This window comes from Oncorhynchus tshawytscha, linkage group LG21 (genome assembly GCF_018296145.1).
Source record: "Oncorhynchus tshawytscha isolate Ot180627B linkage group LG21, Otsh_v2.0, whole genome shotgun sequence".
Lineage (NCBI taxonomy): Eukaryota > Metazoa > Chordata > Actinopteri > Salmoniformes > Salmonidae > Oncorhynchus > Oncorhynchus tshawytscha.
The window spans coordinates 35,820,533-35,847,479 of record NC_056449.1 but is presented as its reverse complement, the minus strand read 5'-3'; the positions used below and the strand labels follow the sequence as shown (position 1 = coordinate 35,847,479).

The 26,947-nt window shown below is 42.6% G+C and overlaps 2 protein-coding genes across 3 annotated transcripts in view; both read right to left on the bottom strand.

The window, feature by feature from the left end:
* Positions 1-7,816, bottom strand: part of LOC112237981 (gamma-aminobutyric acid receptor subunit beta-2) — a 90,089-nt gene extending 82,273 nt beyond the window's left edge. For both annotated transcript variants that reach the window (XM_042303419.1, XM_042303420.1), the window contains exons 1-3: positions 7,687-7,816; positions 7,439-7,539; positions 6,731-6,798 (exon numbers count right to left, since the gene is read on the bottom strand). In XM_042303419.1, coding sequence (XP_042159353.1) covers positions 6,731-6,798; positions 7,439-7,539; positions 7,687-7,799 — 282 coding nt within the window. In that variant the 5' untranslated portion in view covers positions 7,800-7,816. The remainder of the gene's footprint in view (positions 1-6,730; positions 6,799-7,438; positions 7,540-7,686) is intronic.
* Positions 7,817-12,225: 4,409 nt separating this feature from the next.
* The window catches only part of LOC112220581 (gamma-aminobutyric acid receptor subunit alpha-4-like), a 28,361-nt gene continuing 13,639 nt past the window's right edge, over positions 12,226-26,947 (bottom strand). Inside the window, exons 8-10 of the mRNA XM_042303421.1 lie at positions 25,735-26,000; positions 19,220-19,365; positions 12,226-13,755 (exon numbers count right to left, since the gene is read on the bottom strand). Coding sequence (XP_042159355.1) covers positions 13,746-13,755; positions 19,220-19,365; positions 25,735-26,000 — 422 coding nt within the window. The 3' untranslated portion in view covers positions 12,226-13,745. The remainder of the gene's footprint in view (positions 13,756-19,219; positions 19,366-25,734; positions 26,001-26,947) is intronic.

Genomic DNA, 26,947 nt, shown 5'->3' with positions numbered 1-26,947 from the left:
TCAATTCAACGGCTCAGACACAAGAGGTATGTGGCAGGGTCTACAGTCAATCACGGACTACAGGAAGAAACCCAGCCCAGTCACGGACCAGGATGTCTTGCTCCCAGGCAGACTAAATAACTTTTTGCCCGCTTTGAGGACAATACAGTGCCACTGACACGGCCTGCAACGGAAACATGCGGTCTCTCCTTCACTGCAGCCGAAGTGAGTAAGACATTTAAACGTGTTAACCCTCGCAAGGCTGCAGGCCCAGACGGCATCCCCAGCCGCGCCCTCAGAGCATGCGCAGACCAGCTGGCCGGTGTGTTTACGGACATATTCAATCAATCCCTATACCAGTCTGCTGTTCCCACATGCTTCAAGAGGGCCACCATTGTTCCTGTTCCCAAGAAAGCTAAGGTAACTGAGCTAAACGACTACCGCCCGTAGCACTCACATCCGTCATCATGAAGTGCTTTGAGAGACTAGTCAAGGACCATATCACCTCCACCCTACCTGACACCCTTGACCCACTCCAATTTGCTTACCGCCCAAATAGGTCCACAGACGATGCAATCTCAACCACACTGCACACTGCCCTAACCCATCTGGACAAGAGGAATACCTATGTGAGAATGCTGTTCATCGACTACAGCTCGGCATTCAACACCATAGTACCCTCCAAGCTCGTCATCAAGCTCGAGACCCTGGGTCTCGACCCCGCCCTGTGCAACTGGGTACTGGACTTCCTGACGGGCCGCCCCCAGGTGGTGAGGGTAGGCAACAACATCTCCTCCCCGCTGATCCTCAACACTGGGGCCCCACAAGGGTGCGTTCTGAGCCCTCTCCTGTACTCCCTGTTCACCCACGACTGCGTGGCCATGCACGCCTCCAACTCAATCATCAAGTTTGCGGACGACACAACAGTGGTAGGCTTGATTACCAACAACGACGAGACGGCCTACAGGGAGGAGGTGAGGGCCCTCGGAGTGTGGTGTCAGGAAAATAACCTCACACTCAACGTCAACAAAACTAAGGAGATGATTGTGGACTTCAGGAAACAGCAGAGGGAACACCCCCATCCACATCGATGGAACAGTAGTGGAGAGGGTAGCAAGTTTTAAGTTCCTCGGCATACACATCACAGACAAACTGAATTGGTCCACTCACACAGACAGCATCGTGAGGAAGGCGCAGCAGCGCCTCTTCAACCTCAGGAGGCTGAAGAAATTCAGCTTGTCACCAAAAGCACTCACAAACTTCTACAGATGCACAATCGAGAGCATCCTGGCGGGCTGTATCACCGCCTGGTATGGCAACTGCACCGCCCTCAACCGTAAGGCTCTCCAGAGGGTAGTGAGGTCTGCACAACGCATCACCGGGGGCAAACTACCTGCCCTCCAGGACACCTACACCACCCGATGCTACAGGAAGGCCATAAAGATCATCAAGGACATCAACCACCCGAGCCACTGCCTGTTCACCCCGCTGCCATCCAGAAGGCGAGGTCAGTACAGGTGCATCAAAGCTGGGACCGAGAGACTGAAAAACAGCTTCTATCTCAAGGCCATCAGACTGTTAAACAGCCACCACTAACATTGAGTGGCTACTGCCAACACACTGTCAATGACACTGACTCTACTCCAGCCACTTTAATCATGGGAATCGATGGGAAATGATGTAAATATATCACTAGCCACTTTAAACAATGCTACCTTATATAATGTTACTTACCCTACATTGTTCATCTCATATGCATACGTTGATACTGTACTCTATATCATCGACTGCATCCTTATGTAATACATGTATCACTAGCCACTTTAACTATGCCACTTGGTTTACATACTTATCTCATATGTATATACTGTACTCGATATCATCTACTGTATCTTGCCTATGCTGCTCTGTACCATCACTCATTCATATATCCTTATGTACATATTCTTTATCCCCTTACACTGTGTATGACAGTAGTTTTTTTTGGAATTGTTAGTTAGATTACTTGCTCGTTATTACTGCATTGTCGGAACTAGAAGCACAAGCATTTCGCTACACTCGCATTAACATCTGCTAACCATGTGTATGTGACAAATAAAATTTGATTTGATTTGATTTGATTTGATTTGATTTGCAAGATCTCACCTCGTGGGGCATCAATGATCATGACGAAGGTGAGGGATCAGCCCAGAACTACATGGCAGGCCCTGGTCAATGACCTGAAGAGAGCTGGGACCACAGTCTCAAAGAAAACCATTGGTAACACACTACGCCGTGACGGATTAAAATCCTGCAGCGCACGCAAGGTCCCCCTGCTCAAGTCAGCGCATGTCCAGGCCCGTCTGAAGTTTGCCAATGACCATCTGGATGATCCAAAGGAGGAATGGGAGATGGTCTTGTGGTCTGATGAGACAAAAATAGAGGTTTTTGGTCTAAACTCCACTCACCGTGTTTGGAGGAAGACGAAGGATGAGTACAACCCCAAGACACCATCCCAACCGTGAAGCATGGAGGTGGAACATCATTCTTTGGGGATGCTTTTCTGCAAAGGGGACAGGACGACTGCACCGTATTGAGGGGAGGATGGATGGGGCCATGTATCGCGAGATCTTGGCCAACAACATCCTTCCCTCAGTAAGAGCATTGAAGATGGGTCGTGGCTGGGTCTTCTAGCATGACAACGAACCAAAACAAACAGCCAGGGCAACTAAGGAGTGGCTCCGTAAGAAGCATCTCAAGGTGCTGGAGTGGCCTAGCCAGTCTCCAGAACTGAACCCAATAGAAAATCTTTGGAGGGAGCTGAAAGTCCGTATTGCCCAGTGACAGCCCCGAAACCTGAAGGATCTGGAGAAGGTCTGTATGGAAGAGTGGGCCAAAATCCCTGCTGCAGTGTGTGCAAACCTGGTCAAGAACTACAGGAAACGTATGATCTCTGTAATTGCAAACAAAGGTTTCTGTACCAAATATTAAGTTCTGCTTTTCTGATGCATCAAATACTTATGTCATGCAATAAAATGCAAATTAATTACTTAAAAATCATACAATGTGATTTTCTGGATTTTTGTTTTAGATTCCGTCTCTCACAGTTGAAGTGTACCTATGATAAAAATTACAGACCTCTACATGCTTTGTAAGTAGGAAACCTGCCAAATCGGCAGTGTATCAAATACTTGTTCTCCCCACTGTACATTGGACAGGAGGTTAGGAAGTGCAGCTCAGTTTCCACCTCATTTTGTGGGCAGTGTGCACATAGCCTGTCTTCTCTTGAGAGCCATGTCTGCCTACAGCAGCCTTTCTCAATAGCAAGGCTATTTACATAGTCAAAGCTTTCCTTAAGTTTTGGTCAGTCACAGTGGTCAGATATTCTGCCACTGTGTACTCTCTGTTTAGGGCCAAGTAGCATTCTAGTTTGCTCTGTTTTTTTGTTCATTCTTCCCAATGTGTCAAGTAATTATCTTTTTTGTTTTCTCATAATTTGGTGTGGTCTAATTGTGTTGCTGTCCTGGGACTCTGTGGGGTCTGCTTGTGTTTGTGAACAGAGCCCCAGGACCAGCTTGCTAAGGGGACTCTTCTCCAGGTTCATCTCTCTGTAGGTGATGGCCTAGTTATGGAAGGTTTGGGAATCGCTTCCCTTTAGGTGGTGGTGGAATTTAACGGCTCTTTTCTGGATTTTGATAATTAGTGGGTATCGGCCTAATTCTGCTCTGCATGCATTATTTGGTGTTCTACGTTGTACACGGAGGATATTTTTGCAGAATTCTGCATGCAGAGTCTCAATTTGGTGTTTGTCCCATTTTGTGAATTCTTGGTTGGTGAGCGGTCTCCAGACCTCACAACCATAAAGGGCAATGGGCTCTATGACTGATGTTGTGTGTTGAATTTTATGTTCCTTTTTATGGCATAGAATGCCCTACTTGCCTTGTGTCTCAGATCATTCACAGATTTGTGGAAGTTACCTGTGGCGCTGATGTTTAGGCTGAGGTATGTATAGTTTGTGTGCTCTAGGGCAACAGTGTCTAGATGGAATTTATATTTGTGGTCCTGGCGACTGGACCTTTTTTGGAACACCATTATTTTGGTCTTACTGAGATTTACTGTCAGGGCCCAGGTCTGACAGAATCTGTGCAGAATATCTAAGTGCTACTGTAGGCCCTCCTTGGTTGGTGACAGAAGCACCAGATCATCAGCAAACAGTAGACATTTGACTTCAGATTCTAGCAGGTTGAGGCCGGGTGCTTCAGACTTTTCTAGTGCCCGCGCCAATTCTTTGATATATATGTTGAAGAGGGTGGGGCTTAAGCTGCATCCCTGTCTCACCCCACGGCCCTGTGGAAAGAAATGTGTGTGTTTTTTGCCCATTTTAACCGCACACTTGTTTTTTGTGTACATGGATTTTATAATGTCGTATGTTTTACCCCCAACACCACTTTCCATCAATTTGTATAGCAGAACCTCATGCCAAATTGAGTCAAAGGCTTTATTGAAATCAACAAAGCGTGAGAAGACTTTGCCTTTGTTTTGGTTTGTTTGGTTGTCAATTAGGGTGTGCAAGGTGAATACATGGTCTGTTGTACGGTAATTTGGTAAAAAGCCAATTTGACATTTGCTCAGTACATTGTTTTCATTGAGGAAATGTACGAGTCTGCTGTTAATGATAATGCAGAGGATTTTCCCAAGGTTGCTGTTGACGGATATCCTACGGTAGTTATTGGGGTCAAATTTGTCTCCACTTTTGATTGGGGTGATCAGTCCTTGGTTCCAAATATTGGGGAAGATGCCAGAGCTAAGGATGATGTTAAAGAGTTTTAGTATAGCCAATTGGAATTTGTTGTCTGTATATTTGATCATTTCATTAAGGATACCATGTGTGGGATGTGTCGTCCCTCTCTCTCCCTCCCTGTCTGTATCTCTCTCTTCTGTCTCTCTCTCTCTCTCTCTCTTCTGTCTCTCTCTCTCTCTCTCTCTCACTCATCTGTCACTCTCTCTCTGTCTCTCTGTCTCTTTCTGTCTCTCTCTCTCTCTCTCTCCGTTCACTGTTCTGTTCTGTTCATTATGTCGTGCACAGTTTTGTTACACACTGAGTGGCTGGCTCTCTCTCTGTGTGTTTCTCTGTGTCTCTGTCTCTGTCTCTGTCTCTCTCTCTCTCTCTCTCCCTCTCAATCTCTCTCTCAATTTACTGTTCTGTTTTTTTTTTTACGGATGAATGCAAGTGTATGTGGAATCAGAGTTTTGATGTAACATCACCCTTTAGAGAGATAAAGGTGGCTTCCATGGAAATCCAGGTCAGATACAGGGGGAGGGAGGTGAAGACAGGGGTGAAGAGGGGAGGAGGGAGGGGAATACTGGTTGACATCCCAGAGGACCCCCACAGCCCTTTCATCCTAGCTGCATCCTCTTTAACCAAAACTAGCTTCCACATCCCTTCCTCACAGGAAGTACTAGGGTCATTCAGCTGATGATGTTTCTATCCAGGCCGACCTATAGCATTATAGTGATTCAGTACACATGGCCCACACAGGAATCAAACCCCACAACAACACACAACTCACTGAGTTTCCAGAATCAAGCCCCAACCAACCAAGCCATCTAACCAACTAACATAACCACACAAATCTTATTTAGGGAAAAATGTACACTCAGATAAATGAAATGTAATTTTTGCAATAAAATCCACTGCAAAAACCATGTCAAATGCAACAATGAATCAAATATGAATTCAATTGCATAAGGAGAACAGAAGTGTCCCCCCTGAGCCTGCTCCAGAGCAAACCATTGATACAGTGTTACATAAGATGCCTGTCTTATACAGAGAGAGATCCTCTTCATACCATATCTGTGCACCTAGTGGTTTTCTCCAGCACGGAGACAGAGGCTGTGTTCCCCCCCAACTGGACCCCTATATAATACACTACTTTTGACCAGGAACCATAGGGCTCTGGTCAATAGTAGTTCACTGTATATGGAATTTTTTTAAAGTAGTGCACTATATTTTGGAGAAGAGTGTCATTTGGGACGCAACCTTATCATTGTGTAGTGGAGCTCGATGAAATACCCAGGTGATTACCATCCTATGTCCAGGCATGCATTATTAACCACATGTCTACGTCATCACTCATGATCTGACAAGGGGGGGGGGATAATTTACGTAGCTGATGATGCGCTCCCCCTCTCGCTTCAAAGTGAAGTGAGGCTCGAGCAAGATAACTCTCCCAAAGGAGCGCGCGGCGCAATCACGTTGAAAATAAATTTGTATTAGGAGAGAAAAGGGAAATTGGGAAATATCTCTATTTTGCCCCTTCGTCTTCTTGACTTGACGTTATAACGCGCCGCATGTCAAATAAAATGACAGCAGTCCAGTAACTGAAAGACAAGACGCCACAGCCTCGACCGTCCGTCTGCGCAAGGATGTCAGTACAAGTGCGCCAGTGAGCGTGTGTTTTGAATTCAAATGGGAACCAACACACATCCACCATCCATGGCCGGAAAAATGGTAAATGCAGAGCCTGAGACGGAGCTTGAGCCCACTGAACGATAGAACACTATTCAACACGAGAATCGATTCCATTATAGAATCAAACTATCATCAGACTCCGCCACGTCGTTTACCATTATTTACCACAATGCAGAACGTGACATGCGTTAAGTGCCCTTTTCAAACATGGATGACAATACGTTATAGGTTTCTCTATACGAATCTACTCAGCCAGGCATACTGAGAAACATATAAAGAGGATGATAGTAATGCACGTACCATATTGACTTCAGACACCATGTCTATGCTGGCTATGTCTATATTCATCCCCACTGCCACCGGCGCACCTGTGAAGAGAAGAAAAGCAGGTTATTAACAAAAGGAGAAGGGGATTATTTCTTTACCTATTAGAAATAAGAATTTGGTGACCGTTATTCTAGAATGTGGTACCGTTATTCTACCAGTGGGTTGCTGTCAATGATAGATCGCCACGTTCTCTCATCAATGTACATGATAAATGTTTTATGCAGTCTTAATGATTATCATCGTCAATTAAAATGGCTATAATCATCAGCATCATCATTTGGAACTCCCTTGATTTTTTTCGTTTCAGACAGAATGGTAGGCAACCAGAAGTTCAATAGGCTACCAGCTGCGAATAGAATCGATCGTCAAGTTAAGAGACCCTTCTTCTCCACACAGAATAGTCTAGCATGTCTTATTTCATCATTTGAAGGTGGTACATTGGAAAAGGTTTTTGGTGACGGGGGGCAAAACGGTTTTATTTGGATGGTAGGCTTTTACACTGTAATGTGAGTGTAATTGGAGAGGTAGCCTAGTCTATGGATGGAAGATTGATCATGGGGGGGATTGTACCGGAGGTTTTTTGCAGCAATTCATTAAACATGTATAGCACTGCGCGTCATAAATGGCAGCAAACATGACATTCATCATCTCGATTTGCTTTCCTTTTGTCTTTCTTCCTACCTCCAAAATCTGGCCTCAACCGAATGTCGTAGCCTTTCATCAGTCTGTCGACCGTGTCTTTAACCAGCGGCATATTACTGGGATCCCTCAGATCTTTGGCGCTGAGGGGAAAGACAGAACAGAAGGGGGTCGGAACGCAAACACCTACTTAAAGACAAGATACAGCGGGAAGGCGCGTTAAATAGCCTAGGATACATGCCATGCAATGTAATTGAATAATGCGCGTAAAAACACAAATTCTAATTTACCTTTGCGCACAGCAGATACAAGTAAAAAAGAACGAAAACGTTAAAATTCCAAAGTGGTTTTTCCTGAGCTTCCCCATCGTAACAGTTATGATGCGAGTGAGGAGAACGCACATTCAACTTACTCCAGAAAGCTCCGATAACCCAATGAGGGGCGCATGCGTACATCCTACCAGAAGATCAAACACTGGCTAGTGATGATGGTGGATGAGTCGTTTCCATTGCTGAGAAACAAATTAAAGGGACAAGTGGAAGGATGAGCGTAATGAAGAAACCATCTTATGCCATCCCGACCCGACCACTAGAACAGCCGAAGTACAATTAGTATCATTCCAGCATTATCCTTATATTGGCTCATGTTGATAGTTTAGAGAACTTTGCAATGAACAGTGCAAACCAATTAATACAATCAATAGCATATAGTATATTATATTAAAATCAATAGGATATAGTGTATTATATTAAAATCAATAGGATATAGTGTATTATATTAAAATCAATAGCATATAGTATATTATATTAAAATCAATAGGATATAGTGTATTATATTAAAATCAATAGGATATAGTATATTATATTAAAATCAATAGGATATAGTATATTATATTAAAATCAATAGGATTTAGTATATTATATTAAAATCAATAGGATTTAGTATATTATATTAAAATCAATAGGATATAGTGTATTTTATATTAAAATCAATAGGATACAGTATATTATATTAAAATCAATAGGATATAGTGTATTATATTAAAATCAATAGGATATAGTATATTATATTAAAATCAATAGGATATAGTATATTATATTAAAATCAATAGGATATAGTATATTATATTAAAATCAATAGGATATAGTGGATATATAGTGTATTATATTAAAATCAATAGGATATAGTGTATTATATTAAAATCAATAGGATATAGTATATTATATTAAAATCAATAGGATATAGTATATTATATTAAAATCAATAGGATATAGTATATTATATTAAAATCAATAGGATATAGTGTATTATATTAAAATCAATAGTATTATATATTAAAATCAATAGGATATAGTATATTATATTAAAATCAATAGGATATAGTGTATTATATTAAAATCAATAGGATATAGTGTATTATATTAAAATCAATAGGATATAGTGTATTATATTAAAATCAATAGGATATAGTGTATTATATTAAAATCAATAGGATATAGTGTATTATATTAAAATCAATAGGATATAGTATATTATATTAAAATCAATAGGATATAGTGTATTATATTAAAATCAATAGGATATAGTGTATTATATTAAAATCAATAGGATATAGTGTATTATATTAAAATCAATAGGATACAGTGTATTATATTAAAATCAATAGGATATAGTATATTATATTAAAATCAATAGGATATAGTATATTATATTAAAATCAATAGGATATAGTGTATTATATTAAAATCAATAGGATATAGTATATTATATTAAAATCAATAGGATACAGTGTATTATATTAAAATCAATAGGATATAGTGTATTATATTAAAATCAATAGGATATAGTATATTATATTAAAATCAATAGGATATAGTGTATTATATTAAAATCAATAGGATATAGTGTATTATATTAAAATCAATAGGATATAGTGTATTATATTAAAATCAATAGGATATAGTGTATTATATTAAAATCAATAGGATATAGTATATTATATTAAAATCAATAGGATATAGTATATTATATTAAAATCAATAGGATATAGTGTATTATATTAAAATCAATAGCATATAGTATATTATATTAAAATCAATAGGATATAGTGTATTATATTAAAATCAATAGGATATAGTGAATTACACACAGTATTATGCATTTGTCAGACTCACACAAATTTAAAGTCAACCAAGTTTACTGTGTCAAATGTTGTGACAATCATTATAACTTCTCATAAGACGTTGGTAGCAAGACATTAAATCATTAAATGGACAGACTCACATCATATCAAGTCAGACTAGAGGATAACATCAATAAAACGTATATTAATTATATAAAAACAGTACAATAATAACAACAATAGTCATCATTTGTCTTGCACATCATGTGTTTAGAGTGAAGGAAGGGGACAACGCCATTGAAACCCCTTCCAATTAAAACGGGTCTGAAAATGTTTACCTTGTATATACAGTGGGGCAAAAAGTATTTAGTCAGCCACCAATTGTGCAAGTTCTCCCACTTAAAACGATGAGAGAGGCCTGTAATTTTCATCATAGGTACACTTCAACTATGACAGACAAAATTAGGAGAAAAAAAATCCAGAAAATCACATTGTAGGATTTTTTTATGAATTTATTTGCAAATTATGGTGGAAGATAAGTATTTGGTCAATAACAAAAGTTTATCTCAATACTTTGTTATATACCCTTTGTTGGCAATGACAGAGGTCAAACGTTTTCTGTAAGTCTTCACAAGGTTTTCGCACACTGTTGCTGGTATTTTGGCCCATTCCTCCATGCAGATCTCCTCTAGAGCAGTGATGTTTTGGGGCTGTTGCTGGGCAACACAGACTTTCAACTCCCTCCAAAGATTTTCTATGGGGTTGAGATCTGGAGACTGGCTAGGCCACTCCAGGACCTTGAAATGCTTCTTATGAAGCCACTCCTTCGTTGCCCGGGCGGTGTGTTTGGGATCGTTGTCATGCTGAAAGACCCAGCCACGTTTCATCTTCAATGCCCTTGCTGATTGAAGGAGGTTTTCACTCAAAATCTCATGATACATGGCCCCATTCATTCTTTCCTTTACACGGATCAGTCGTCCTGGTCCCTTTGCAGAAAAACAGCCCCAAACCATGATGTTTCCACCCACATGCTTCACAGTAGGTATGGTGTTCTTTGGATGCAACTCAGCATTCTTTGTCCTCCAAACACGACGAGTTGAGTTTTTACCAAAAAGTTATATTTTGGTTTCATCTGACCATATGACATTCTCCCAATCTTCTTCTGGATCATCCAAGAGCCTCCTTTTTTTTCTATTGAAACGCTCAGTCTGTTCGTGCGGTCGTGTTGATACAAAATTACATGGATTTACATACACAATCCTGATTGGCAGATAGGATTGTCTAGACTCGAGAGAGCCTAGCCCTCTTACCCCTTCAAAGTAGGAAGATGCATATGCAAATAAAAGATGACTGGTCTGGGGGGTCTGGGGGGATGACTGGTCTGGGGGGATGACTGATGATTGGTCAGAATAATCCGATCAGATTGTGATGTCATGCTGTGTATAAAACATTCCGTAGATGTGGTAAAGGAGTCAACGGAACGCATTGCCGAACATTCAACAAATCTGACCTAACGAAGTGTATATTCTTCAAATTCGTCTTGATTTATATATTATAACAGGCCCTCTCTAGCAAACTTCAGACGGGCCTGGACATGTACTGGCTTAAGCAGGGGGACACGTCTGGCACTGCAGGATTTGAGTCCCTGGCGGCGTAGTGTGTTATTGATGGTAGGCTTTGTTACTTTGGTCCCAGCTCTCTGCAGGTCATTCACTAGGTCCCCCCGTGTGGTTCTGGGATTTTTGCTCACCGTTCTTGTGATCATTTTGACCCCACGGGGTGAGATCTTGCGTGGAGCCCCAGATCGAGGGAGATTATCAGTGGTCTTGTATGTCTTCCATTTCCTAATAATTGCTCCCACAGTTGATTTCTTCAAACCAAGCAGCTTACCTATTGCAGATTCAGTCTTCCCAGCCTGGTGCAGGTCTACAATTTTGTGTCCTTTGACAGCTCTTTGGTCTTGGCCATAGTGGAGTTTGGAGTGTGACTGTTTGAGGTTGTGGACAGGTGTCTTTTATACTGATAACAAGTTCAAACAGGTGCCATTAATACAGGTAACAAGTGGAGGACAGAGGAGCCTCTTAAAGAAGAAGTTACAGGTCTGTGAGAGCCAGAAATCTTGCTTGTTTGTAGGTGACCCAATACTTATTTTCCACCATAATTTGCAAATAAATTCATTAAAAATCCTACAATGTGATTTTCAGGATTTTTTTCTCTCATTTTGTCCGTCATAGTTGAAGTGTACCTATGATGAAAATTTACAGGCCTCTCTCATCTTTTTAAGTGGGAGAACTTGCACAATTGGTGGCTGACTAAATACTTTTTTTGCCCCACTGTATAACAACGGCTCACATATAACCCCAACCCTAGTTTAGAGCAGCTCAATTCATTCCCTCAATTCAAACACTGCTGGCTATGACCAATAGCCTCATAGTCCTAAATATAATAAAACATCCAGTTATTACATCCAATTCCAAATCTGATCCCCCCTGAGTGTTTTTAAGAGGCTACACAAACACAGCAGCCGTTGAAATATCACATCAAATAGAAAATAAAAATAAATACAATATAAAAAACAAGGTAATCCCCGGGTTCTGTGCATGCAGTGTTTTCATAGGCCTATCTATGTAATATGAATCATCAGTGTTTTAAAGCCCCGCATGCAGTCTTTTTCATTTGATTTTCAAAATCACCACTGTACGTCTAGTAAAATCACTGTGTGTATTTATTTCATGAAAAAAACTGCACATATATTTCGTAGCATTTACTTCGCTGAGCCTCCTTTTTTTCCTATTGAAACGCTCAGTCTGTTCGTGCGGTCGTGTTGATACAAAATTACATGGATTTACATACACAATCCTGATTGGCAGATAGGATTGTCTAGACTCGAGAGAGCCTAGCCCTCTTACCCCTTCAAAGTAGGAAGATGCATATGCAAATAAAAGATGACTGGTCATTGGTCAGAATAATCTGATCAGATTGTGATGTCATGCTGTGTATAAAACATTCCGTAGATGTGGTAAAGGAGTCAACGGAACGCATTGCCGAACATTCAACAAATCTGACCTAACGAAGTGTATATTCTTCAAATTCGTCTTGATTTATATATTATAACAGGCCCACAATGTGATTAGTTATGTCCGATTTGGATACATTTGGCTGTTTTCGCTGCATGACATTTAAAAGTAGTCCCTTTTCAGGTTTAGAAGAAGTAATTGCTAAATGCTAACTTCTGTTTGCATAAGCTGGTAGCATAGCTAGCATACAGAAATCTGTGGTGGTAGGCAAAGTAATTTTTAATTGTAATGCAGTTGATTGGTGATGATGACATGAACATGTGTTGGTCTTGACATCAATACAAGCGTTACACTCCGATTTTTACCTCAACACAGTGTTACAAAAAACATATTAAACATTATACTAATTTTTCTGGGTTGACAATGAGGACATTCGGAATCTTTCCCCCACGCGTTGTCGTGGCGATTCCACTGTTTTGGTCAAGTTAGATTGACCTCTTTACCACACCTATCGTACCCGAACAGGCTTCAATTTCCGAGTGTTATTTCGACTTCATCGGTGTGGAAATATTATTAAAGCAAATAGGAAAATCACTGCCACTTTAATACAACCAGAACTAGAGCCATGACTGGGGAAGGACAGGGAATGTAAGACAGAGGAATTCAGTCGGTGAGTCACACAATTCATATTGTCAAGTTGAGTAGAGTTCTATTTCACAGGCCATGTAATGAAACATAAAATAAGAGAGAGGAGAAGAGAGGAGGGGTGACGGCACAGCTTCGGAACAGCATTGGTTCACTGTTGCATCACCAGTTACAGACATCATAGATTATATCATCCACTTATTTTTGATTTGTGTGTTTCTCCGTGTGTGTGTGTGTGTGTGTGCATGCGAGCGTGTGTGTGTGCGTGTCTTCAGGGATGCTGGAGAATCAGAAGTACCAAATGCATCCATGTTTAAAGCACCGCTCTGCCAAGGACAAGGACATCTCTTCAACAACTGATCTCAGCAGGTCTGGGCAGAACAAAGTGTGAACAGAATAGAAATGAGGTCGGAAAATAATTTGTTTGTTTTTTTTTGTATTCATTTCCAGTGTGGATTGAAAGTAATGTGAACGTGGAGTACTCGTTGGTAGAGCGAAGAACAGATGAATGAACAAGGTGTCTACAGAACATGCTCAGCAGATGACATCAGTTGGAGCACAGGGCTCAATCCTCTCTGCAAGGACAGAAACACACATGAGGAATGAGAGCAGGGCAAATCACACACACAGACAGAAAGTGTAAAGATGTAGATATCTTTCCATGATAATGATATCCTGTAAATTACAGTAATGCTCTCTCTCTATACTACAAAGGTACGAAGTCAGAGACACTGTGCCCTCTGTCGTCTGAATAAACTCTTGAAAACTCAGAGAGAATATGAGTTGAAGACATCAGCTCCAGTAGCTATAGCAGGGTCCACCATCTTGTCTCTGTCCTTGTCGTGCAGAACGTTCTCAACAGAACAAGCATCAACATTCTGTGACAGGAACATGATGGGCAGATTTACACTCCACACTCTTATGTAACGACTTCTCCCTGTGTGTGTGTGTGTGTGTGTGTGTGTGTGTGTGTGTGTGTGTGTGTGTGCATGTCTCTCTCTCTGTACAATCTCTCTTATGTCTCTTTATCAGCTCTGTCTCTCTCTCCCCCTCCCTCTCTCAATTCAATTCAATTCAAGGGGCTTTATTGGCATGGGAAACATGAGTTAACATTGCCAAAGCAAGTGAGGTAGATTAACAGTAAACATTACACAAACAGAAGTTTCAAAACAATAAAGACATTACAAATGTCATATTACGTATATATACAGTGTTGCAATGATGTACAAATGGTTAAGGGTACACAAGGGAAAATAAATAAGCATAAATATGGGTTGAATTTACAATGGTGTTTGTTCTTCACTGGTTGCCCTTTTCTTGTGGCAATAGGTCACAAATCTTGCTGCTGTGATGCCACACTGTGGAATTTCACCCAGTAGATATGGGAGTTTATCAAAATTGGATTTGTTTTCAAATTCTTTGTGGATCTGTGTAATCTGAGGGAAATATGTCTCTCTAATATGGTCATACATTGGGCAGGAGGTTAGGAAGTGCAGCTCAGTTTCCACCTCATTTTGTGGGCAGTGAGCACAAAGCCTGTCTTCTCTTGAGAGCCATGTCTGCCTACGGCGGCCTTTCTCAATAGCAAGGCTATGCTCACTGAGTCTGTACATTGTCAAAGCTTTCCTTAAGTTTGGGTCAGTCACAGTGGACAGGTATTCTGCCACTGTGTACTCTCTGTTTAGGGCCAAATAGCATTCTAGTTTGCTCTGTTTTTTTTGCTAATTCTTTCCAATGTGTCAAGTAATTATCTTTTTGTTTTCTCATGATTTGGTTGGGTCGAATTGTGCTGCTGTCCTGGGGCTCTGTGGGGTGTGTTTGTGTTTGTGAACAGAGCCCCAGGACCAGCTTGCTTAGGGGACTCATCTCTCTGTAGGTGATGGCTTTGTTATGGAAGGTTTGGGAATCACTTCCTTTGGGAATCGCTTCCTTTTTTGGGGGTTATAGAATTTAACGTCTCTTTTCTGGATTTTGATAATTAGTGGGTATCGGCCTAATTCTGCTCTGCATGCATTATTTGGTGTTCTACGTTGTACACAGTGGATATTTTTGCAGAATTCTGCATGCAGAGTCTCAATTTGGTGTTTGTCCCATTTTGTGAAATCTTGGTTGGTGAGCGGACCCCAGACCTCACAAACATAAAGGGCAATGGGCTCTATGACTGATTCAAGTATTTTTATCCAGATCCTAATTGGTATGTTGAATTTTATGTTCATTTTGATGGCATAGAATGCCCTTCTTGCCTTGTCTCTCAGATCGTTCACAGCTTTGTGGAAGTTACGTGTGGCGCTGATGTTTAGGCCAAGGTATGTATAGTTTTTTGTGTGCTCTAAGGCAACAGTGTCTAGATGGAATTTGTATTTGTGGTCCTGGCGACTGGACCTTTTTTGGAACACCATTATTTTTTGTCTTACTGAGATTTACTGTCAGGGCCCAGGTCTGACAGAATCTGTGCAGAAGATCTAGGTGCTGCTGTAGGCCCTCCTTAGGTGGTGACAGAAGCACCAGATCATCAGCAAACAGTTGACATTTGACTTCGGATTCTAGTAGGGTGAGGCCGGGTGCTGCAGACTTTTCTAGTGCCCGCGCCAATTCTTTGATATATGTTGAAGTGGGTGGGGCTTAAGCTGCATCCCTGTCTCACCCCACGGCCCTGTGGAAAGAAATGTGTCTGTTTTTTGCCAATTTTAACCGCACACTTGTTGTTTGTGTACATGGATTTTATAATGTCGTATGTTTTACCCCCAACACCACTTTCCATCAATTTGTATAGCAGAACCTCATGCCAAATTGAGTCAAAGGCTTTATTGAAATCAACAAAGCATGAGAAGACTTTGCCTTTGTTTTGGTTTGTTTGGTTGTCAATTAGGGTGTGCAAGGTGAATATATGGTCTGTTGTACGGTAATTTGGTAAAAAGCCAATTTGACATTTGCTCAGTACATTGTTTTCATTGAGGAAATGTACGAGTCTGCTGTTAATGATAATGCAGAGGATTTTCCCAAGGTTGCTGTTGACGGATATCCCACAAAGGTTATTGGGGTCAAATTTGTCTCCACTTTTGTGGATTGGGGTGATCAGTCCTTGGTTCCAAATATTGGGGAAGATGCCAGAGCTAAGGATGACGGTAAAGAGTTTTAGTATAGCCAATTGGAATTTGTTGCCTGTATATTTGATCATTTCATTAAGGATACCATCGACACCACAGGCCTTTTTGGGTTGGAGGGTTTTTATTTTGTCCTGTAGCTCATTCAATGTAATTGGAGAATCCAGTGGGTTCTGGTAGTCTTTAATAGTTGATTCTAAGATTTGTATTTGATCAGGTATATGTTTTTGCTCTTTATTCCATGTTATAGAGCCAAAACGATTGGAGAAGTGGTTTACCCATAAATCTCCATTTTGGATAGATAATTCTTCGTGTTGTTGTTTGTTTAGTGTTTTCCAATTTTTTCCAGAAGTGGTTAGAGTCTGTGGATTCTTCAATTACATTGAGCTGATTTCTAACGTGCTGTTCCTTCTTTTTCCGTAGTGTATTTCTGTATTGTTTTAGTGATTCACCATAGTGAAGCCGTAGACTCAGGTTTTCCGGGTCTCTATGTTTTTGGTTGCACAGGTTTCTCAATTTCTTTCTACATTTTTGAAATCTTCATCAAACCACTTGTCATTGTTGTTCATTTTCTTCGGTTTTCTATTTGAGATTTTTAGATTTGATAGGGAAGCTGAGAGGTCAAATATACTGTTAAGATTTTCTACAGCCAAGTTTACACCTTCACTATTGCAGTGGAACGTTTTACCCAGGAAATTGTGTAAAAGGGACTGAATTTGTTGTTGAATTTCTTAATATTATTTAGTTCCTTTTGCTTTTGATGAATGAGTATTGCTCTGTTCAAGTAGACTGTGATTTTGCTGTGGTCTGATAGGGGTGTCAGTGGGCTGACTGTGAACGCTCTGAGAGACTCTGGGTTGAGGTCAGTGATAAAGTAGTCTACAGTACTACTGCCAAGAGATGAGCTATAGGTGTACCCACCATAGGAGTCCCCTCGAAGCCTACCATTGACTATGCACATACCCAGCGTGCGACAGAGCTGCAGGAGTTGTGACCCGTTTTTGTTGGTTATGGTGTCATAGTTGTGCCTAGGGGGGCATATGTGGGAGGGAATGCTGTCACCTCCAGGTAGGTGTTTGTCCCCCTGTGTGCTGAGGGTGTCAGGTTATTGTCCGGTTCTGGCATTTAGGTCGCCACAGACTAGTACATGTCCCTGGGCCTGGAAATTATTGATTTCCCCCTCCAGGATGGAGAAGCTGTCTTCATTAAAGTATGGGGATTCTAGTGGGGGGATATAGGTAGCACACAGGAGGACATTTTTCTCTGTTAAGATCATTTCCTTTTGAATTTCTAGCCAAATGTAAAATGTTCCTGTTTTGATTAATTTAATGGAGTGAGTTAGGTCTGCTTTATACCAAATTAGCATACCCCCTGAGTCCCTTCCCTGTTTCACACCTGGTAGTTTGGTGGATGGGACTACCAGCTCTCTGTAACCTAGAGGGCAACCAGTGGGTCCGTCTCCTCTCTCTCTCTCTCTCTCTCGTCTCTTCATCAGCTCCCTCTCTCTCTCTCTCTCTCTCTCTCTCTCTCTCTCTCTCTCCTCTCTCTCTCTCTACCTCTCTCTCTACCTCTCTCTCTCTCTCTCTCTCTCTGTAGTCTCCCCACCTTCCCCCATCTCTCTCTCTCTCTCCCTCTCCTTCCCCCTCTCCCTCTCTGTCTCTCTCCCCCTCCTTCCCCCGTCTCTCTCCGTCTCTCCCTCCTCCCCCTTCCCCCCTTTCCGTCTCTCTCTCCCTCCCCCTCTCTCTCTGTCTCTAGTGTTAGATGACAACAGAACCATCTAACATCCTCCAGCTAGCGACCCCCTTCCCCTTTTGTGTCTACAACTCATGGGGCTGTTCCAGCGTCAGACATTATTCATGTCTTTACAGTCTGGATAAAAGTCTGACAAAAAGAGTGGGTAGTAACATTCAGTGGGTCTGTGTTGTGTTGTTGATACAGATTTAGAATGGTCAAATATGCAGCTGATACTGTGTGTTCAAAATGGCCCCCTATGGGCCCTGGTCAAAAGTAATGCACTACCCTATGGGCCCTGATCAATGTTAGGACCTTGTCACAAGTGTTATTGTTTAATATCAAGACCTTGTCACCAGTGTTATTGTTTAATATTAGGACCTAATATTTAGAAACTGCAACTTGATGGCTGAAACTTGAGAAACGCTTTGAAACTGATACCATTGTGTAAAATACATCGAAATATTACCTCTAACATATTATATATAAAGAGTTCCTTGGAGTGCACACAAAAAAAACATGATTTAGGATAATAAATACAAACGGATATATGTTTTTGCAAAATAACCTCTCAAATATGTTGTACAGTTTAATCGGGAATCATATTTAATTGGATCTAGTTATTAAACAATACTTGCATATTGTGAAATGTATTCTAATAAAAATGTGAACAGTGGGACAAATGACGTTTAAACTGATGCCGTTTTCGACGCCTCAGTCGGGCAGATACGAAGGCAGAGTTTCATATATATATTTTTTTATCACATGTTCGTTGCGCAGAACTGTCAACGTGATAATGTCCCTCTGTCATTGTCAGTTATAATCAGGGTAATTACCACACCTGAAGGTGTCACGCAATTGGGTAGCTTTGACGATCAAATGGGTGGGTATTGAAAGGCATGAAATTACAATGCGTAATGACGCACAATGGCTGCTTTTACACAGTTGGAAGAATGTTGGCGAATGGAAAAATTCGGAGAGCACGAAAGAAAGATTTACTGGCCAATGATGAGTGGCTCATGATCCTTATGATCCGGTTCCGATTACCAAGAGCTATTCTCTTGGTTCGATGTGCTGTAGTGGGTTATTAACTCATACCTGGCCTGTTCCATGCTGTCCTAATAGAACATAATAGTTTATTAACCCATACCTGGCCTGTTCCATGGTGTCCTAATATAACAGAATAGAGTTTATTAACCCATACCTGGCCTGTTCCATGGTGTCCTTGCCCAGGTATATGATCCAGTAGAAGAGATTGAAGAGTGCGAAGGCCAGGGGGAACATGATGCGGGAGTACTGGTCTATGGGGCTGGTGCCAGCCGGCGCTGAGATGGGGGGCACAGCTGAACCCTGCAGCAGGAAGATGGGCACCGGCTCACTCTGGGCTATGGAGTTACGCCTCTTCTTCAGGCCCCCACACTCTGATGGGGCAGGGGGGAAAGGGGTGATGGTGGAGGTAGGGAGGTTTAGGGGTGGATGTAGAGGACAGGTGGAGTGTTAGAGGTGGAAGGCTAGGGTGAGACGTAGAGGAGGATTGGAGGGTTAGTTGTGGACAAAGAGGAGGGGTGGAGGTTTAAGGGTGGACATAGAGGAGGGTTGGGGGGTTAGGGCTGGAAGAGGAGGAGGGTTGGGGAAGAGGGTTAGGGGTGGACGTAGAGGAGGGTTGGGGAAGAGGGTTAGGGGTGGATGTAGAGGATGGTTGGGGTAGAGGGTTAGGGGTGGATGAAGAGGATAGTTGGGGAAGAGGGTTAGGGGTGGATGTAGAGGATGGTTGGGGTAGAGGGTTAGGGGTGGACGTAGAGGAGGGTTGGGGAGTTTAGGGGTGGACGAAGAGGAGGGTTGGGGTGGACGAAGAGGATGGTTGGGGGTTAGGGGTGGACGTAGAGGAGGGTTGGGGGTTAGGGGTGGATGTAGAGGAGGGTTGGGGTAGAGGGTTAGGGGTGGACGTAGAGGAGGGTTGGAGGGTTAGGGGTGGATGTAGAGGAGGGTTAGGGGTGGATGTAGAGGATGGTTGGGGTAGAGGGTTAGGGGTGGACGTAGAGGGTGGTTGGGGGTTAGGGGTGGACAAAGAAGAGGGTTGGGGTATAAAGGTGGGGTGGACGTAGAGGAGGGTTGGGGTAGAGGGTTAGGGGTGGATGTAGAGGAGGGTTGGGGTGGATGTAGAGGAGGGTTAGGGGTGGATGTAGAGGAGGGTTAGGGGTGGATGTAGAGGAGGGGTTAGGGGGGTGGATGTAGAGGAGGGTTAGGGGTTAGGGGTGGACGTAAAGGAGGGTTGGGGGTTAGGGGTGGACGAAGAGGATGTTTGGGGTAGAGGGTTGTGGTGGACGTAGAGGAAGGTTGGGGGGTTAGGGGTGGACGAAGAGGAGGGTTGGGGTATAAGGTTAGGGGTGGATGAAGAGGAGAGTTGGGGTGGACGTAGAGGATGGTTGGGGTGGATGTAGAGGAGGGTTAGGGGTGGATGTAGAGGGGTATTGGAGGACCCATAGGGAACAGGGTGTAATTTGGGATGCAAGCCTTCAGCTCTGAGTGCCTAGTTGTGCTCTGTTTATTTTCACACTCATTAGAAACATCTAACCATGAGCCTGACACTACTGAGACGTGAGCAAGCTCTCGCAGGACGCCAGCCTTCCATACATAGTATCTTACTGGATTAGCATATAGCATATAGAGTATAGCATATAAAATATAGCATGTAGCATATAGAATATAGCATATAGCATATAGCATGTAGAATATAGCATATAACATATAACATATAGAATATAGCATATAGAATATAGCATATAGAATATAGCATATAGCTAGCTAGCTACGTCCACAAAGATATGAGAGCATGACATCTGTGTACATAACAATTTAATGTGTGGTGTTCTGTAGTTGAATGGGGAGAGTCTTAGTGATGGTGTTCTGTAGTTGAATGGGGAGAGTCTTAGTGATGGTGTTCTGTAGTTGAATGGGGAGAGTCTTAGTGATGGTGTTCTGTAGTTGAATGGGGAGAGTCTTAGTGATGGTGTTCTGTAGTTGAACGGGGAGATAGCCAGTCTTGGTGATGGTGTTCTGTAGTTGAATGGGGAGAGTCTTGGTGATGGTGTTCTGTAGTTGAATGGGGAGAGTCTTGGTGATGGTGTTCTGTAGTTGAATGGGGAGAGTCTTAGTGATGGTGTTCTGTAGTTGAATGGGGAGAGTCTTGGTGATGGTGTTCTGTAGTTGAATGGGGAGAGTCTTAGTGATGGTGTTCTGTAGTTGAATGGGGAGAGTCTTAATGATGGTGTTCTGTAGTTGAATGGGGAGAGTCTTAGTGATGGTGTTCTGTAGTTGAATGGGGAGAGTCTTAGTGATGGTGTTCTGTAGTTGAATGGGGAGAGTCTTAGTGATGGTGTTCTGTAGTTGAATGGGGAGATAGCCAGTCTTAGTGATGGTGTTCTGTAGTTGAATCTTAGTGGTGGTGTTCTGTAGTTGAATGGGGAGAGTCTTAGTGATGGTGTTCTGTAGTTGAATGGGGAGAGTCTTAGTGGTGGTGTTCTGTAGTTGAATGGGGAGAGTCTTAGTGATGGTGTTCTGTAGTTGAATGGGGAGAGTCTTAGTGATGGTGTTCTGTAGTTGAATGGGGAGAGTCTTAGTGATGGTGTTCTGTAGTTGAATGGGGAGAGTCTTAGTGATGGTGTTCTGTAGTTGAATGGGGAGAGTCTTAGTGATGGTGTTCTGTAGTTGAATGGGGAGAGTCTTAATGATGGTGTTCTGTAGTTGAATGGGGAGAGTCTCAGTGATGGTGTTCTGTAGTTGAATGGGGAGAGTCTTAGTGGTGGTGTTCTGTAGTTGAATGGAGAGAGTCTCAGTGATGGTGTTCTGTAGTTGAATGGGGAGAGTCTTAGTGATGGTGTTCTGTAGTTGAATGGGGAGAGTCTTAATGATGGTGTTCTGTAGTTGAATGGGGAGAGTCTTAGTGATGGTGTTCTGTAGTTGAATGGGGAGAGTCTTAGTGATGGTGTTCTGTAGTTGAATGGGGAGAGTCTTAGTGATGGTGTTCTGTAGTTGAATGGGGAGATAGCCAGTCTTAGTGATGGTGTTCTGTAGTTGAATGGGGAGAGTCTTAGTGGTGGTGTTCTGTAGTTGAATGGAGAGAGTCTCAGTGATGGTGTTCTGTAGTTGAATTGGGAGAGTCTTAGTGATGGTGTTCTGTAGTTGAATGGGGACAGTCTTAATGATGGTGTTCTGTAGTTTAACGGGGAGAGTCTTAGTGATGGTGTTCTGTAGTTGAATGGGGAGAGTCTTAGTGATGGTGTTCTGTAGTTGAATGGGGAGAGTCTTAGTGATGGTGTTCTGTAGTTGAATGGGGAGAGTCTTAGATGGTGTTCTGTAGTTGAATGGGGAGAGTCTTAGTGATGGTGTTCTGTAGTTGAATGGGGAGATAGCCAGTCTTAGTGATGGTGTTCTGTAGTTGAATGGGGAGAGTCTTAGTGATGGTGTTCTGTAGTTGAATGGGGAGAGTCTTAGTGATGGTGTTCTGTAGTTGAATGGGGAGAGTCTTAGTGATGGTGTTCTGTAGTTGAATGGGGAGAGTCTTAGTGATGGTGTTCTGTAGTTGAATGGGGAGAGTCTTAGTGATGGTGTTCTGTAGTTGAATGGGGAGAGTCTTAATGATGGTGTTCTGTAGTTGAATGGGGAGAGTCTTAATGATGGTGTTCTGTAGTTGAATGGGGAGAGTCTTAGTGATGGTGTTCTGTAGTTGAATGGGGAGAGTCTTAGTGGTGGTGTTCTGTAGTTGAATGGAGAGAGTCTCAGTGATGGTGTTCTGTAGTTGAATTGGGAGAGTCTTAGTGATGGTGTTCTGTAGTTGAATGGGGACAGTCTTAATGATGGTGTTCTGTAGTTTAACGGGGAGAGTCTTAGTGATGGTGTTCTGTAGTTGAATGGGGAGAGTCTTAGTGATGGTGTTCTGTAGTTGAATGGGGAGAGTCTTAGTGATGGTGTTCTGTAGTTGAATGGGGAGAGTCTTAGTGATGGTGTTCTGTAGTTGAATGGGGAGAGTCTTAGTGATGGTGTTCTGTAGTTGAATGGGGAGATAGCCAGTCTTAGTGATGGTGTTCTGTAGTTGAATGGGGAGAGTCTTAGTGATGGTGTTCTGTAGTTGAATGGGGAGAGTCTTAATGATGGTGTTCTGTAGTTGAATCGGGAGAGTCTTAGTGATGGTGTTCTGTAGTTGAACGGGGAGAGTCTTAGTGATGGTGTTCTGTAGTTGAATGGGGAGAGTCTTAGTGATGGTGTTCTGTAGTTGAATGGGGAGATAGCCAGTCTTAGTGATGGTGTTCTGTAGTTGAATGGGGAGAGTCTTAGTGATGGTGTTCTGTAGTTGAATGGGGAGAGTCTTAGTGATGGTGTTCTGTAGTTGAATGGGGAGAGTCTTAGTGATGGTGTTCTGTAGTTGAATGGGGAGAGTCTTAGTGATGGTGTTCTGTAGTTGAATGGGGAGAGTCTTAGTGATGGTGTTCTGTAGTTGAATGGGGAGAGTCTTAATGATGGTGTTCTGTAGTTGAATGGGGAGAGTCTTAATGATGGTGTTCTGTAGTTGAATGGGGAGAGTCTTAGTGATGGTGTTCTGTAGTTGAATGGGGAGAGTCTTAGTGGTGGTGTTCTGTAGTTGAATGGAGAGAGTCTCAGTGATGGTGTTCTGTAGTTGAATTGGGAGAGTCTTAGTGATGGTGTTCTGTAGTTGAATGGGGACAGTCTTAATGATGGTGTTCTGTAGTTTAACGGGGAGAGTCTTAGTGATGGTGTTCTGTAGTTGAATGGGAGAGTCTTAGTGATGGTGTTCTGTAGTTGAATGGGGAGAGTCTTAGTGATGGTGTTCTGTAGTTGAATGGGGAGAGTCTTAGTGATGGTGTTCTGTAGTTGAATGGGGAGAGTCTTAGTGATGGTGTTCTGTAGTTGAATGGGGAGATAGCCAGTCTTAGTGATGGTGTTCTGTAGTTGAATGGGGAGAGTCTTAGTGATGGTGTTCTGTAGTTGAATGGGGAGAGTCTTAATGATGGTGTTCTGTAGTTGAATCGGGAGAGTCTTAGTGATGGTGTTCTGTAGTTGAACGGGGAGAGTCTTAGTGATGGTGTTCTGTAGATTGAATGGGGAGAGTCTTAGTGATGGTGTTCTGTAGTTGAATGGGGAGATAGCCAGTCTTAGTGATGGTGTTCTGTAGTTGAATGGGAGAGTCTTAGTGATGGTGTTCTGTAGTTGAATGGGGAGAGTCTTAGTGATGGTGTTCTGTAGTTGAATGGGGAGAGTCTTAGTGATGGTGTTCTGTAGTTGAATGGGGAGAGTCTTAGTGATGGTGTTCTGTAGTTGAATGGGGAGAGTCTTAGTGATGGTGTTCTGTAGTTGAATGGGGAGAGTCTTAATGATGGTGTTCTGTAGTTGAATGGGGAGAGTCTTAATGATGGTGTTCTGTAGTTGAATGGGGAGAGTCTTAGTGATGGTGTTCTGTAGTTGAATGGGGAGAGTCTTAGTGATGGTGTTCTGTAGTTGAATGGGGAGATAGCCAGTCTTAGTGATGGTGTTCTGTAGTTGAATGGGGAGAGTCTTAGTGATGGTGTTCTGTAGTTGAATGGGGAGAGTCTTAGTGATGGTGTTCTGTAGTTGAATGGGGAGAGTCTTAGTGATGGTGTTCTGTAGTTGAATGGGGAGAGTCTTAGTGATGGTGTTCTGTAGTTGAATGGGGAGAGTCTTAGTGATGGTGTTCTGTAGTTGAATGGGGAGAGTCTTAATGATGGTGTTCTGTAGTTGAATGGGGAGAGTCTTAGTGATGGTGTTCTGTAGTTGAATGGGGAGAGTCTTAGTGATGGTGTTCTGTAGTTGAATGGGGAGAGTCTTAGTGATGGTGTTCTGTAGTTGAATGGGGAGAGTCTTAATGATGGTGTTCTGTAGTTGAATGGGGAGAGTCTTAATGATGGTGTTCTGTAGTTGAATGGGGAGAGTCTTAGTGATGGTGTTCTGTAGTTGAATGGGGAGAGTCTTAGTGGTGGTGTTCTGTAGTTGAATGGGGAGATAGCCAGTCTTAGTGATGGTGTTCTGTAGTTGAATGGGGAGAGTCTTAGTGATGGTGTTCTGTAGTTGAATGGGGAGAGTCTTAGTGATGGTGTTCTGTAGTTGAATGGGGAGAGTCTTAGTGATGGTGTTCTGTAGTTGAATGGGGAGAGTCTTAGTGATGGTGTTCTGTAGTTGAATGGGGAGAGTCTTAGTGATGGTGTTCTGTAGTTGAATGGGGAGAGTCTTAATGATGGTGTTCTGTAGTTGAATGGGGAGAGTCTTAGTGATGGTGTTCTGTAGTTGAATGGGGAGAGTCTTAGTGATGGTGTTCTGTAGTTGAATGGGGAGATAGCCAGTCTTAGTGATGGTGTTCTGTAGTTGAATGGGGAGAGTCTTAGTGATGGTGTTCTGTAGTTGAATGGGGAGAGTCTTAGTGATGGTGTTCTGTAGTTGAATGGGGAGAGTCTTAGTGATGGTGTTCTGTAGTTGAATGGGGAGAGTCTTAGTGGTGGTGTTCTGTAGTTGAATGGGGAGAGTCTTAGTGATGGTGTTCTGTAGTTGAATGGGGAGATAGCCAGTCTTGGTGAATGCTGCTCGTTACAGTTACAGCTGCATAGTGTAAAACCCCTGGCTACCAACCCTAACCATGTCTGTGTATTTGTGAGTGTGTCCAGCCATCCACCCTTCCAGTAAATAACTTACAGATGATGCACTCTCATCATCCTCCTCATCATAACTTGCTTCAGCCAGGGCCTCCATTTTTTTCTGCCTGGCGTTCTTCTTCTTCTTCAGTCTGTTGGCCTCCAGCGTCGCAAAGTAGTTGACAGCGGCGAACTCGATGAGCGCAGACGCCACGAAGGCAAAACACACGGCGATGAACCAGTCCATGGCTGTAGCGTAGGCCACCTTGGGCAGAGACTGGCGGGCACTGATGCTGAGGGTTGTCATGGTGAGGACCGTGGTGATGCCTGTTGGTTGTTAGGATAGGGGAGATGGAGACCATAGAAACAGAATTAGAACACTATTATGAGAGAGAGAGAGAGATTACATCTGCAACCCTATATCTGTGGCTTGTTTGCCTGTTCCCTCTCAGAGGCTCTGTATACACACATTCTCTCCCAGTCACATCATGCATTGGACACAGTCTCTCCCAGTCACATCATGCATTGGGTATATGAAGTGATATACAATATAGGCTGAATTAAGTTTTGGAACACTATTGAGAGCGAGAGAGACAGAGAGAGAGAAGAGAGAGAGAGAGAGAGAGAGAGAGAGAGAGAGAGAGAGAGAGAGAGAGAGAGAGAGAGAGAGAGAGAGAGAGAGAGAGAGAGAGAGAGAAGAGAGAGAGAGAGAGAGAGAGAGAGAGAGAGAGAGAGAGAGAGAGAGAGAGAGAGAGAGAGAGAGAGAGAGAGAGAGAGAGAGAGAGAGAGAGACAGAGAGACAGAGAGACAGAGAGACAGAGAGACAGAGAGACAGAGAGACAGAGAGAGAGACACACAGAGAGAGTGATCGAGAGAGACTAAGACAGAGATCTCTCTGTCTCTCTAAATTAAATTTAAATTTAATATTGAACATTCAATTGCCAAAATATTTCATTGTTTCTGTCAGGTCCACATAATTTTTCATGGTCTCATCTACTGCTCAGGCAGTAGCAGCCAGCCAACCATCTAACATTATCTCTGTTTGAAATGTCTCTGTCTCTCTCTGTCTCTCTGTCTCGCTCTCTCTGTCGCTCTCTGCCTCAATTCAAGAAAGAGGGTTGTTATCATACCAGCCACAGTGCCAGAGGGTTGTTATCATACTAGACACAGTGCCAGAGTGTTGTTATCATACTAGACACAGGGACAGAGTGTTGTTATCATACTAGACACAGTGCCAGAGGGTTGTTATCATACTAGACACAGGGACAGAGTGT